At 49.4% G+C, this 14321-nt stretch overlaps 1 protein-coding gene across 1 annotated transcript; it reads left to right on the plus strand.

Moving 5' to 3' along the window:
* The first annotated feature begins 958 nt into the window (after positions 1 to 958).
* On the plus strand, positions 959 to 13897 carry LOC118517108 (serine-rich adhesin for platelets-like). Its single transcript, XM_036062975.1, has 10 exons — positions 959 to 2914; positions 4526 to 4664; positions 5223 to 5464; positions 5534 to 5688; positions 5814 to 5984; positions 6092 to 6561; positions 6635 to 6777; positions 6843 to 6946; positions 7038 to 10267; positions 10561 to 13897. Exons 1-10 carry the CDS (start codon positions 2762 to 2764, stop codon positions 11967 to 11969), a joined length of 6216 nt encoding a protein of 2071 aa, XP_035918868.1. The 5' UTR covers positions 959 to 2761; the 3' UTR covers positions 11970 to 13897.
* Positions 13898 to 14321: the final 424 nt, after the last annotated feature.

A 14321-nucleotide genomic window follows, 5' to 3' on the forward strand; every position in this document is an offset into this window, starting at 1 on the left:
AGAAGTTTCATTTTTCCGACAAATCTGTCGAATCATGTGAAGGAATTTGACAGCTGGTGACAGTAGCGCAGCCATGGTGGTCTCCTAATTCGAAAAGGCTTCTTTTATTCGAAAATGATTTAAATTGATGTAGAATCACAAATTCTTATTAATAATTAACATTAATTTCTTTCTCTTCTCTATTAATTCTTATTAATATTAACAAATATTAATACAATAGGATAATGAAAAAGAAATCTTCGATGGCTCAGAATCCATTGACGATCCATGTAAGGTATCTATCGCTTGCTATGCTGGCTAAAATCTGAATTAAAATCTGATTTAAATCCAAACGTCTCCGGAAGCCCAATACCAACTGGTTGTCTATTTGTCGTTTAACTACAATCTTAAAGGGTTTGGCTTTCTTTTGTTGGTTTCCTCAGCATGAAGTTACTCGTAGCTGGCCCTGTGTGGGGGAAGGGTTTCGACACTTTTTTCTGCCTACAACTTAAGCTACCGTCTTTGAACCCGACACAATCCTAAATGGCATCGATTTGCTCCATTGAGGTTCTAATTTTTTTTTTGCAGCAATAGCATTTTTAAAACGAATGAAAAAATGAAACATATGAGTAACAAAAGCTAAACCATCTTTTTCAATACTTCCATTTGTTTGTTCACCAAAAAGAGCAGTTTGAATTTGTCGGAATATTTTTTTCCGTTGGTTAATTCGCAGGAATTAAACTAGAGTGATCGAAAGTATATCGTCCAGGGCATTCAACAGTAAATGAAAAAAAAATAAAACTTATTATATAAGAACAGTGTTTCAAATAAGCTCTAAAAAAATATTCATTTTAAAAATAATTTTCATCACTTCGAACACGCAGCACAGCATCGTTCGAACTGCGAATTCGAACCAAACGCACACCGTTTCGAGTTTCGAACGACAGCACTTCCGAAAGCAGCCGTTTTTCTGGGGTGTGCGCGCGTTTACGTCCGAATCCGGTACTTCGCCACTTTCCGTCGCCACTGTGTTTGAGCCGCCATTTTGAGCCGCCATTATGTGGCTTTCTGTAAAATTGGTGGTATCGTGGTAAATTACGTGGTACGGTTACGGATGCGTTTTTCTCCGATTGTGACGGTGGTGCGTGAATCGTGACACGATCAGCATGAACTAGCACGTCGCGGGTCGTGTTTTACGTCCCGTCGGACCGCTTGGCGGACCTTGGAAGCTTGGAAATTTTCGCGTGTTTTTTTATTTGCCTTCCATCCATCATCCCTTGGCAAAAGAGGGAGTTTTTCATCGCGCACACATATACACATACGTGCGCGCGCCCCCCCCCCCCCCCTGTTCACCGTCGTCCGGGTCGCCCTCCGTCGCTCCGGCCTCTTCCCACCACCCCGGGCCGTCGTCATCGTCGTCGCCTAGCCTAAGCCAGCACCCATCACGCTGGCAAACGCGCCGTACGACGGTAACATTTTGCCCGGGCTGGTAGCGCGAGTGTGAGTGAGAGGGCAACAGCAGTATTGAAGCAGCACGGCGCACATTCTGCTCGTTTCGAGCTGCAGGAGCCAGCGAGCGTGCGTGCGAGAGTGAGCAAGAACGAACGCAGTGAGTGAGTGAGTGAGAGCGAGAGCAGGCGCTAGCAGTGAAGTGTCAGTGGTGGCTCGGAGCACACTGGTGTGAGTGAGAAAGGGCGCTTGTGTGGTGTGGAGTGTTTTGTGAGTTCGCGCGCGCTTGCCTGTCGCATTTAGTGAGCAGCATAAGAAAAGCAGCATTAATAGCATTGGAGCCATCATAATAAAATCACGCGTTTTGGTGTGGTGTGATTTTGGGGAGCAATAGTAAAAACCGTCTCCTGTACGAGGCGCACAGTGTACGGTGGTGGTGTGTGCGCTCACAAGCTTCCTCCCAACAAAATCGCGCGCGCTGGCGCACTAACACACACGCACACCCAGCCGTCGTCGTCGAGTCCCCGCGTAGCAGCTTCCTTGTTTGTTCCCTTCGGTAGGGATTGTTTCTTCCTGTGGGCTGTCAGTGTGGAGCGGGTAGGTGGTGAGCGGTGTGCGGTGTGTGTGTGTGTGTTTGCCAAAGGGAAGTGAGGGAAGGTAGCCAGGAACGGAGCGTGAGCGAGAAAGAGCGGGCACGAGCGCGCTTCTGATGAGGAGTAGAAGAGGGAAGAGGAATCAAAGCGAACCAGCAAATTGAGCGCGCGGATCGGTTCTAGGTTCACCGAGCGAGTGTGTGTGTTTTGGTACGTGCGTGTGTGTCTGACTGGCTTCAAGGGAAGACGCCGCTGCCGCCGCACGACAGGCAAAAGTATCAAAAGCGGGCGAACAGAAGGAGCAAGCAATCACCACCCCAAAGGGCGCCTCGAACGCGAGAACGAGACCCACTGCCAGCAGAATCCTAGAACGAAGGGGCAACGGGGTACGGGGGAATCGAGCGTGCAAGCGGCAGGCAGGCAGAGGAATCAGCGAGCGAGATGAGCAAATCTCGTAGAAAAGTAGGAAAGTAAAGCAGGCAAAAAGGCACGAAAAATAACAACTCATCTCGACGAGTCAACGAGTGAGCGGAGCAGAGCAAGACGAAGGGATAGAGAAGCGGCTGGTGGCGAAACTAGAAGAAGCAGAAAGAACACGGATGGTGTAGCAGCAAAAAAAAACCCCCCCGGTGGTGTGGCATCAACCCCCCGAGCGAACTGCTGCTGCACAACACAAAAACGGCAGCAAAACCACCATCAAACACGACGGGCCGCAAACAGAACGACACGCTGTCAGCAAAATGTCGAAGCTTTCGTTTCGGGCAAGGGCCCTCGATCCGTCGAAACCGATGCCGATCTATCTGGCGGAAGAGCTGCCGGATCTGCCGGAATATTCCGCAATCAATCGAGCGGTTCCACAGATGCCGAGCGGCATGGAGAAGGAGGAGGAATCGGTAAGATCGGATCACGTCCCTTCGGCTGGTTGCTCTGTCGATTGGTTTCTGGCTCTATTGGTTCCTCTTTTTATGGCTTTTGCGCTGTTTGTTTTGGTGCTGTTTGAGTGAGTAGCGGAATAATCGAGCACACCATGAAACAATCCGCATTTCATCCGGGAAAAGGGTGAAAAACAGGAACGGTTTTATATGGCAGGAAATAGTGTGCTTAACGGCAAAACAATAACAAACAGCGCCATCGATCATTGGCACCGGTGTTTAGTGGAGTTTGCAATGCGTTGGTGTGAAAGAGACCCTACGTACGACCGTACGTAGCAATGAGTGCGAGCGGGAACACGTGCGAACGCATTTTTGTGTGTTGTGTCACCGAAGAAACAGCAAAACATGCATTCTGCTTCTGCTGTTTTGTTTTTGTTCTTGGTGGTATTTTTCTAATCGTTGCGTTCGAAATATTTTCTGCTTTTATAAGTATTGTTTTATAAAAAAACCGAAATTCGTTGTGTTCATTTGAAAAAAAAGCAACAAACAACCAGATGTGTAAATTGAATGCTACCGACCCACAAAGGTCAGTGTGGCAGAACGAACGCAAATGATTTCAGAATGTGTTATTTAAAATAGTTCCAATCCAAGTTCGCTGTGTTGCCCTGTTTCCATGGTTGCTATTGTTGCGTGTGTGAACTGAGAAAACACAATTAGTGTGCTCTAGTAGTTTGTGAGGCGAGGTGTGCAGGAACCACGCGGTTGCGATTTGTTTATGTTCTATAGCAGGGATCTCCAAACTGTGGTCCAGAGAGAACTTATGCCTGTATTGAATCATTAACAAATGTGCTTTAAAAGCTGGGAAACTATCTGCTAACGAATAGCCGGAATGTTCGTAAAAAAAAATTCTGAACATAAGCATGGCCAGTTCTGATTTAAATTTGTTTAAAATGTCGTTGCTGAATTGCATTTTTCGCGAATTTTTTGATTGATAAATTGTTTTGATATGGATTAATTTTTTGATTTGTCGTGTATTTATCAGGAATTTTAGAATGTGAATTGTCATGTGAATGCTTCTTTTATGTTAGTTTTAGTTTTGATTGATAATTCACATTCAAAGTTAAACGTTCCCGTTAATTATACAACACTTGAAGCGGAGAGATGGTAGCCTCTTCGAATCCCATTCAGACCGTCCACCTGTATGAGGCATTGACTGTTCAGTTCCGCGTAATTTCAAGATTAATACACATCAGAGCACTAACCCAGCCCCAGATTCATATAATTCATTAAATATTGAATTTTGTCATACAAAACGATCTGAGCGTGAAAATGCATTTGGAAACCCCTGCTTTACAGTAATATGCTCCATGAGCTCTTAGTTCTAGCTTTAAATCAGGGAGTTTATTCAAGCTACTGGATCAAGATAAGCTATTAAGGTGAATTTATTATCATTCAGAAAATCATCACGATCGAATTTACGATGGAACGAACAAATAGATTTGCCATAATCCGATAATCTGTCTTAAGTGGAACCACTAGACCAGAATACCCCGCAGAAAACCTTCAACGGCGATGATGTTTTCTAAAGTTACTAATCAATGAATTGTTTCTCCACCATGCCACAACCAACAGGAGCATCATTTGCAGCGAGCAATATGCACCGGACTCATCATTCCCACGCCCGAGGTGTACGACTCGACAGATTCCGAGTTCTACGACAAATACTACCCGCCCGACTACAAACTGCCCAAACAGCTGATCCACATGCAGCGTAAGTAGGAGTGTGGTAATGGAGGACGGCATTTCATCACACATCTGCTAACCTCACGTACAGGAATGTTCTCCCCATCGCTGCGGCCCTTTTTGTGTGCTGTATAAACAGGCGATCAGTAGCAATGTTCATGCCTTTTGGATCTGGAGAATGTAAACAAGTGAAGTATGGTGGAGAAGACACCCTTCCTTAAGGAAATGATCGTGCTAAAGACTGTCTTTCAACCTGCGATCATTATTCTATTCCCTTAACTTTTACTAGCAAATAATCTACAAGTGTTAAACATGTTTGTTACATGACACAGCCTGTTACTAACCCAGCTTCTCGTAAAAATAGAAGCAGTTCCTTCTTGTTCTCCAGCGCAAAATGTGTTTCGCCGTTGCGTAGCACCAGCTGGAAGCTGAGATCATTTTCCATCTTTATGGTCTGTTCGTGCTTTCGGCAGAATCAAGATTTGGAATTGCTGCTTGAGTCATCAATCTTTTGTCTGAGCTGCTGTTAGTATTACTTTCGCGATCACGTAATCCTCTAACCATTCTTTTCAATACCCCATTTCAGCACTCAACCTCGAGCAGGACATACCGGATTACGATATGGACAGTGCGGACGAGGTGTGGGTTACGTCGCACGAGAAGAAGCTCGATCTGGATCCGCTCAAGTTTGAGATCATGATGGATCGGTTGGAGAAAAGCTCCGGCCAGACGGTGGTCACGCTAAACGAAGCCAAAGCCCTATTGAAGCAGGACGACGAAGTGAGCATAGCCGTGTACGATTACTGGCTAAATAAGCGGTTAAAATTGGTAAGGAAAGCGGATCACCTTGGTTAGAACAAAATATCGCTAAATCGCTTCAATTCTCTTGTCTTTTAGCAACATCCCTTGATACTGTACGTGAAGACGGAAAATCGAGGCAACATGACACCGAACAATCCGTACCTTGCGTTCAGGCGGCGCACCGAAAAGATGCAAACGAGGAAAAACCGCAAGAACGACGAGTCGTCGTACGAAAAGATGCTGAAGCTAAGGTACTAACACCGGTGGCGATTCGACGGCAAAACACACACACACACACAAAACAAACCGCTATTTGTTGGATGGCATTCATACCTTGGGACCATCTTATTGGTCCGCACTTGTTGTTGCATTTTAGGCGGGATCTCTCGCGGGCAGTGACGCTGCTGGATATGATCAAGCGGCGGGAAAAGCTAAAACGGGAGCAGTTGCACCTGAGCATCGAAATCTACGAGAAGCGCTACCAAGCGCAGGATTTCCATGGTCACCTCCTGTCCGAGTTTACGTCCAATGCGACCCGCGTCACGAGGTACGGAGCGTACGGCATCAGCGTGGCGCTCCATGGCGCTAAAACCTTGACTAATCCTCGTTTTTCCGTTTCCCTCTGCTGTGCTTCCCGCTACATTTTCCCTACAGACCGGCCTTTGCTCCCATCTACACCAACCAGTATGCACCGCTGGCTGGGCAGGGTGTGGGGCAGGGAGCAAACGCGGTGGGGAGTGCTGGCGCGTATCTGAACAGTGGAGGCTCCTCGTCGCAGTACGAAGCGCACGGGACGGGCAGCAGTGGCACCAACAAGCGTGATAATGAGAGTCTCAGCAGTCGGAAGGAAAAGCGGCAGTACAAGAAGCGGAAGCTAAAAATGCAGAAAGACCGTGGGTTGGCGAGTGGTACGGGTGGCGGTGGTGGTGGTGGTGGTGGTGGTGCTGGGGTGACTGGTGGCCGAGGAGATGCTGCAGGTGGGTTGAATAGTACGAGTGGGCTCGGAAGCTCCGGGCTCCATCATCATCACCAGCAGCAACCGCATCAGCATTACCACGGATCGATGCTGGGAGGTGTTGGTGGCCGTGGTGTTGATGGCACCGTGGTTGGCGGGCATGGAACGGGTAAGCAAAGCGACCTCCTTAGCTGTCATGGAGTTGTACGAATAATTCTCTCCTTTTCTTCCTTCTCTTCTAGATCATCATCATCATCATCTGCACGGGTCCGGCGATCATGTAGTGTCGTCCGACGACGAGGAACTGTCGAATCTGCAAGGATCGTCAGCAGAAGAAGAGTACGCTTATGCATTCCGAAGAAGCAAACACAGCCAATATCATAGGGTAAGGGACACGCTTCGAAGGTCCTTCCTCGGTTTACTCATGCAAATGCTCCCAAACGCTTACAGCCTCGTGCGGATGGTTACGGTAACTGGCCATGGACGTCCCGGGAGGAAAACGGTTCGGCCGATCCGCGATATCGCTTCAACCTTACTTCCTTACGATATCCGAGGTAACGTTCACACATGATTTACACTTTAAGGGTGAATGTAGTTCCGAGAATGGTTTCTAATACTCATTCTTTTATCGGTTTCTCTTTTTAGGCCCCGTTGTATTGGTTTCGCTCGAAGGCGTTTGGGTCGCGGTGGCCGTGTCATTATCGATCGGATAGCCACCGATTTCGACGATCTGTGGTCACGGTTAGACTACACGATCGTCGAAAGTGAAACGATCGCATCGCTAAACACGTCCGAGCCAACGAAATCCCGCGACGACGCGAAGGAGGAGGAAAACAATGAACCGATCGTTATACCGTGCCGTCGCCGGCAGATCGAGCGCACGGCCAGCGTTAGCAGCAACTGCAGCAACACCAGCAGCGGTGCTGGTGTCGTTGTGTCGTTGAAACCTCCGCCCCGCTTACCCGCCATCTTTAACCATCAGAACCCGCCGTTAGTCAATGGGTCGGACGGGCCGCCGGTAACGAACGGTGACGGCATTACGCCGCGAACGATCGTGTTTTCCCGTCGGAAGCTTGTTCTGAAGCAGGAACCGGCGGCGGCAATGAGCGATTGCGAATCTGACGGTGCGCCGGAGATTCAGTTCCTCACTAGCATTGGGCTGATGAACAAGACGGAAAAGGAATCGGCGGCGGCGGCGGACGAGCTAAGCGGGTTTGCTAGCACAAAGCGCCGGCTACGGTTTGATAGTGAAGAGCGGGAGGGAGAGAGTGGTGAAGTGACAAAGGACGGTAGTGGTGGTGTGTGCGATGAAAGGACATTGAAAACGGATGTTCCAAACTCAGATTCAATTGTGATAAAAAGTGAAGACGGCACCGCCGGCACCGGTACTGAGCTGGTGGTGATGTCGACGGGTAGGATAAAGCAAGAACCGGACGCCGGTGGGGCGGACGGTTACCAGAAGCCGAGTGTTCCCGTCGGGGAAGATTTTGAGCAGCTGATAGACAGTGTAAACAATCACGCTCGGACACGGTTTAGCGTGACAACAGCAGCGGCCACCACCGAAGCCAGCAGCAATAGTATTAGCTCCGCAACGAACGATGTCAGTGCGGTGCCGAACTCGTCGCAACAATCGCACCTGGGCAACCAGGCGGAAGGCGGTTCTCCGTCGCGATTACACGACGCGACGCCCGAAGATATCAACGCGGTGTACAAGGATCTGCTGAACGACATTCAATCGAATTGGCTACACTTCCGACCGAAAACGCCCGAACCCAGTCAGGACGATCTGTTAACGCTGGACGGCGAAGAGGACGATATGCTGGAGCATTGTCTTGGTTTGACCGATCGGCATCGTATTACGCTCGAGCTGCAGTCGCTCGATGAACAGCTTCCCGGGACGATCTTTTCCCCTGGGAAAGGGACGACTTTATCCTCACTGTTCCGTACCGCACCGTACGATTTGGACAGTTTGATCGAACCGCATCCCTTGTCGCTCGCGGAAGGTGACTCGAGTAGTGGGGCGAAGGGAGCAGCGGCAAGCCCGACGGTTGAGGTTAAGCTTGAAACGTCCGGATCGTCCGCCAGCGGGGAGAATAACCTAAGCGTACCGTCTGAGCTGAATCTAAGCTTGAACGAATCGAGCGAAGATAACGAGAAGATGCTGGACAACATTCTGCAAGAGTGTGCGATCGACGATCCGAAGCAGCTGCACCAGACGAGTAACTTCTGGAACGGCATCCTGGACGATGGCGTGCTGAACAATCTCGAGACGGGTGCAGGCGGACAGACGGAAGACGATCCGATGGTGGAGGAGAACGAGTCGGGTGAAGCGCGGACGGCGGACCTGTTCACGTCCAGTACGGCCAAGATCGGGTATCACTCCGAGTTGGTCGGGTATGGACGACCGGCGGGAGCTGCGGATCGTCGCACAAGCAAGAGCAAACGGCGGAAAATGCTCAAGCGTTGCAGTTATCTCGTGGGCAGCAGTTACTTCTCGGTGAAGAGCCTACCCAAAGAGGAGATCTTTCAACCACTGCTGGACGCGAACGGACAACCGATCATTCTTAGCGATGGTGTGGATCTGGACTCTTCTTCGGTTGATCCGATGGCGGCTGGGGAGCAGAACGAGCTACGAGACGCCGAGGACACGTCGATGCAAAGTGACTCGCTGCTGCAGTCGAGCGCGCTAGGGGGGGGAGTAGAGGCAATGGAGATTAAAATGGAAGAAGACGCTTCAGCGTCGCTGGCGGCGGCAGCAGCAGATGAATCCGTCCCGGGTGAACCCTTGATCAAGCTCGAACCACCGGAGGAGCAGGCGACTTCTGCTGCGAGCGATGCCGGAAGTGGTGGTGGCTGTGATGCGACACTGCTGGGAAATACTCCCACCACGGTTCAATTTCTACCTCACAACAGCACCACCATGGCGGCACCGGCCGCAACCACCATCAAGCTGGAACCGTTCAATCACATCAGCCAAATCGCGGCCCGCAGCTCGACACCGGACGGCGCTCGGGTAGTACCGACCGGGTCCACGACGCTTATCCCGGCCACGATCGTCGTATCGCAACCGCCCTCGTCGACAGGCAATGGCTCGGCAATGTTTCAGACCACCTCCGGGACGGTTCCGGCCGTCGTTTCCGTCTCGCTGCAGCAGGGCAGTTTGCATCAGCTCGTGCACACATCGTCCGCACCGTCGATGGGCGCCGGCACCACCATGCTCGTGATGCAATCCATTCCATCGGTCCAATCGTCCCCGTCGGCATCGGTCGCCGGAACGCCGACCTCGTTCCTGCTGAGCAATGCGGGCAGCAACACTGGCTCAATCCTGGTGCAAACGTCCGCCTCGTCCTCGCTCGCGAACAACGTCGTCCAGTCGGCTTCGGTCTCCTCCGCCAACTCGCTACTGTCCGCATCGGCGCCGATCGTTGTTACGGTGCCACCGGCCAGCAGTAGCGGTCTGTCGGCGGCTGCTCAGCCAATAAGCGGCACCAACACGGTCGTATCGATTGCGACCCCGATCGTTGTATCGTCAGCGTCCGCCGCATCGCTCGCTCAGTCGATCGTGCACGCACAGTCCCAGGCAGCATCGTCGGCAGCTAGCAATAGCGCGAGCTCCTCCAGCACTGGCGGCACCACGACCACCGCACTGAACAGCTACATCGTTCAGCACAACTCGACACCGATCATGCTTTCGCATCAGCAGATGCAACAGCTAGCGAACAGTGGTGGCGGCAATATCGTTACCGTCGGTGGACAGCAGGTCGTGACGACGAAGCAACATCATGGGGAAACGTTCGTGCTTACGCAGACACCGCTGAAGAAGCAAATCAATGGACCGTCCGATGGGAACAAGAATGCCACCGCCACGGCTGCCGGTAAGAAATTGAACTGTTAGTCATACGAAGCGGTCGGGAAATCTATCTTCAGTATGGACAAAGCTGTACGGCTAGCAAATCACCCCCGTGTTAGTTTTTATCAGTTAATCATAAATTGCAGGGTTTTCCCCCATTAGTTTAACGATTTAAATGTTACTCGGGCTTTTATTTATTTTTATTTGGCTTTATCCATTGATTGGTTTTATTACAATTTTGACATTTGAGCATAAAAAGTTATGATAATTTTTAAATTTTGTATAATAATGTTTTGTCCTTGTTCTCCCTTCTTTCAGTCAACGCGCAAAACATCAACAACCAAAAGTTCCACGCACTGTTAAGCCACAAGCTGGGCAGCAAACCGTCCGATCTGAACAAAAAGCAGCTGGAAATGATACGCAAAGCGTTGGGTTCGTCGCAAAAGATGTTTGTCAAATCGACCAACCACGGGCAGCAGCTGCACGCCGGTACTGCGAGCGGTAGTGCCGGTCTGGCCGGGCACCATCAGCAAACGTCGGCCCAGCAACAGCCGCAGTATAACGTGATTCACCAAAACTCGCTCAACACACCGATCACGATCGTGTCCGCCCAAAGCCCCGGTCAGCCGACGCAGAACAAGATCATACTAACGTCGTCGCCCCATCTGCTGCAGCAAGCGACGGCCGTTGGTGGAGCGACGGCTGGCCAGCTGATCGCTGCCAGCCACGGAAAGATTCAGCTAACCACCGTCCAGCAAGGACAGCAGCAGCAGCAAACGGGCCAGGTGACTACCGGACCTGCCGGGGGACAGATTCTGACGCTGGATCCTACCGGGGGCCAGCAAGGCGGTGGTGGTGGAGTGAGCGGTGTCCAGCAGCAACTGAAGCTCGAAAAGAATCGCATCCTGTACAACATCAAGAACAGCCGCGGACAGTTTCTTCATCTTAATCCCAAGATGGTTAACATCATTCAGCCGGTACAGCAGCAGAAGATTGTAAACAGTCTCACCATTCAGCAGCAGCAGCAGCAGCAAGCGCAGCAGCAGCAGCAGCAACAGCTGTTACACAATCAGGCTGGCCATGGTGGGACGACGACGATTCTCAGCAAAGGACAGACGGTTCAGCGCATCCCGACGGTGAGCATTCGCACCCAGCAGCAGGCCCAACAGCAGCAGCAGCAGGCGCAACAGCAACAGGCGGCACAGCAGCAACAGCAGACAAACCTCGTCGATATGGTCGTGGTGAACAATGCGAACAACATAAAGTTTATTCAAGCGGCAGCATCGGCCGCAGCTGCAGCCGCTGCTGCCGGTGGCGGCAACGTGGTGAACAACAGCACGGCAACGAGTCGCGTTAATGCCGTCACAACCGCGTCGGTCGGATCGCTGAATGCTTCTTCCTCGGAAAGCGGAACTAGCAGCAGTGGTAGTAACTGTGTGCAGCAGGTGGCAACAACACTGTCCACATCGGTAGCGAACAGTGTGAACAGCAGCAGCAGCGTCGTCGCGGGAGGATCGGCATCGTTGGCGAACAGCAGCGGGGGCAGCGCACCGGTATCGGTCGCGACAGTCACGTCTACGACGGCGGGAACCGCTGGAACGGTGGTCGGTAGTGGTGGTGGTGGTGGTGGTGGTAGTAGTAATGGTAGTGGTGGTGGTAGTGGTGCCGTCACCGGCAGTGCTGCCAGCACGAATCCTTCAGCCAGTATAAACATTACCAATAGGTGAGAATCGAAGATCCAGCTCAGTAGGTAACTGTTACTGTATTTTAACTTATTGCTAATTAATGTTAACGTGTAGGGCAGGATTAGGGAACCTCCGTAGTGAACCTCCGCTTTCGTAACGCGAAGCACACGAGAAGTTTTATTAAGCAAAGCTAAGGAAGGGTTTGTGGATGAACCGTGAAAGACACTTAATAAGAAGGGTAGATAGAAAGGGGGGGTGGGGGAGAGTGAGGAGGATCAAGCGAATGCAACTGCCACATAAGAAGTGTCCCAGAGAAGAAGAAGAAAACAACAACAAACAAATCGGTCAACCGTTGGTTCAAGAAATGGTCAAAATGAATCGTGTGCGGGGGATGTACAATCGTATGACGATCGTATCATTTCATTTTGCTTTCATTTATTTATCACTTTTGGCATTTTCGTTTCCGTAAACTAAAAAATCCGCCTGCTTTGGTTGTTTGCAATGAGATTTGTATTATTTGACAACACACACACTGGTTCGGGCCGCTTCGGTGTGTCCCGCACTTGCAAGTACATTTGCGAATGTTATCTGTGATTTTTGATTCAATTATTGCAATGATACTGTTGCTTTAAGCTGTGGGCAGACTTTGGTTCAAATTCTTTTATTTAATAATTTGCAAACAGTACTGGGCCGTGTGCACATGGGAGGCGGGGTATAATTGGGAAAGGTGGGGGGGGGAATGGAGAGCCACCGATGGTTGACCGATGGTTGAAGATCGGACAAAAGCTTTACAATACAAATCACAGTGAGAAGGCCGGAGTACGACGAGTAGAATGAGAGTGGAGGAATACGGAGCGAATGTAGAAGAAAGGGTATGTACATTGCATGTGTGTGTGTTCTACTGCTCTAAAGCCACATGCAACCACGCTTAGTTTCTATTCTTTTAATTTTCTAAAAGAATAATATGCTAATCAGTAGAGAAGGAGAGCAACAACAAAAAAAAGGCGGGTAAAAGCGGCAGCACACACAAGAGCAACCGGCACGCAACACGGGCAGTATTTCTTGTGCACCATTTCTTATGATTTACTCTACGGCTGGGAAAGCCGGGAGAGAACGTACACAAAACCCTCCCCCTGTTCGAGCACACTATTGTTGTTGCTGTCGTTGTTGACGGGGTCATCAATCTGCTGAACCACTCATTTGCAGCACAAGGTTCGACGAACAAGAAACTGTGTATGTGCGCGCGTGTGTGCCGGTTGTGTCGTTGTGTTGCTGGCCAGCAGAGAGGTGGTCTGTAAAAAAGAAACAACAAAGCAAGAACACTAAGTACTGTAAATAATTTGTAGCTTTAACAAATAAACAATTAGCTCCTATATACATATAAATATTGTAAGTAACAAGTTGTACCGTTTAAAAGCCGGGCGCGGGAGTCGGGCTCGGGGAAGGAAAGCACACGGCAAGCGAAGAAGAGCGAGAGTGGTGTCATTCTTTGTTGAATGCAATAAAAAAAATGAGCAAACAAAACAGCTACTACGCAACACCTTTACTACACTCAAAACGAAACAGAATAAAAGAAAAAGGAAAAAAACCACAGCAAAGAAGCAATTCCAAGCAGAAGAACGAGAAGAAGGTTCGGTAAGAGAAGGAGAGAAGAAAAGCAGATGAAAATACGGAAAATATATGAATGCAACAAAAGCAAATATGAAGCAATGAAAAACTGGTTGGCAAACAACAAAGCATGAAAAGTGAAAATACAATACAAAAACAGAAGAGGAAGCTACACCACAACAGAACAAAAGCAAAAACCAACCAAAGCTCTATATTGAACATCATATAAAATTTATCAAATTTGCACGCGTGCACACACACACGCAAGCCCAGAATATTCTCCTCGTTCGTGTGTGTGTGTGTGTCTTCTGTGAGCAGTGATTTCGAATAATCCAATTAACAAAAGAGAAAAAACAGAACAATTCAACAGGTCGTTAGTGTATTATCTGAAAATTTTTAGTTGCCACACACACACACACACGCCAGGCGGTTGCCATAGTGATGACAGTTTTCGTTTTCCACTTGTGTTAACATGTGCTGACTGACGTCATTTTGCTCCTTTTTTGGTCATTCCATTTCCCTTCTTTACTTACCTTAATCCACTTTACTTAAGTAGTTTGTTTTACTAACGCGATTCGCTCCCTTCCTTTTGTAGTTTTGTATGTGTGTGTGTGTGTTTTTTCGTTGTTGTATGTGTACCTCGTATCATCCAGCCTCTGTCTGTCTCTGTGTGTCTGTGTCCTTTTGGTTTGGTTTTTAAATCTTCTCTAGTTACTGTGTCTGTGATGTCGTGTTTCTTCTTTTCGGATTTTGGGGAGTTGTGTAAAGTAAAAAACAAAAAAACAC

This window comes from Anopheles stephensi, unplaced genomic scaffold (genome assembly GCF_013141755.1).
Source record: "Anopheles stephensi strain Indian unplaced genomic scaffold, UCI_ANSTEP_V1.0 ucontig50, whole genome shotgun sequence".
NCBI classification, from domain to species: Eukaryota; Metazoa; Arthropoda; class Insecta; order Diptera; family Culicidae; genus Anopheles; species Anopheles stephensi.

What these genes read in the sequence shown, in the direction of transcription:
- LOC118517108 (XM_036062975.1), top strand. Translation starts at nt 2,762, where the DNA reads ATGTCGAAGCTTTCGTTTCGGGCAAGGGCCCTCGATCCGTCGAAACCG. An exon ending in TGGAGAAGGAGGAGGAATCG is followed by an intron (nt 2,915 to 4,525) that starts GTAAGATCGGAT and finishes CACAACCAACAG; the next exon opens with GAGCATCATTTGCAGCGAGC. An exon ending in ACTTCCTTACGATATCCGAG is followed by an intron (nt 6,947 to 7,037) that starts GTAACGTTCACA and finishes TTCTCTTTTTAG; the next exon opens with GCCCCGTTGTATTGGTTTCG.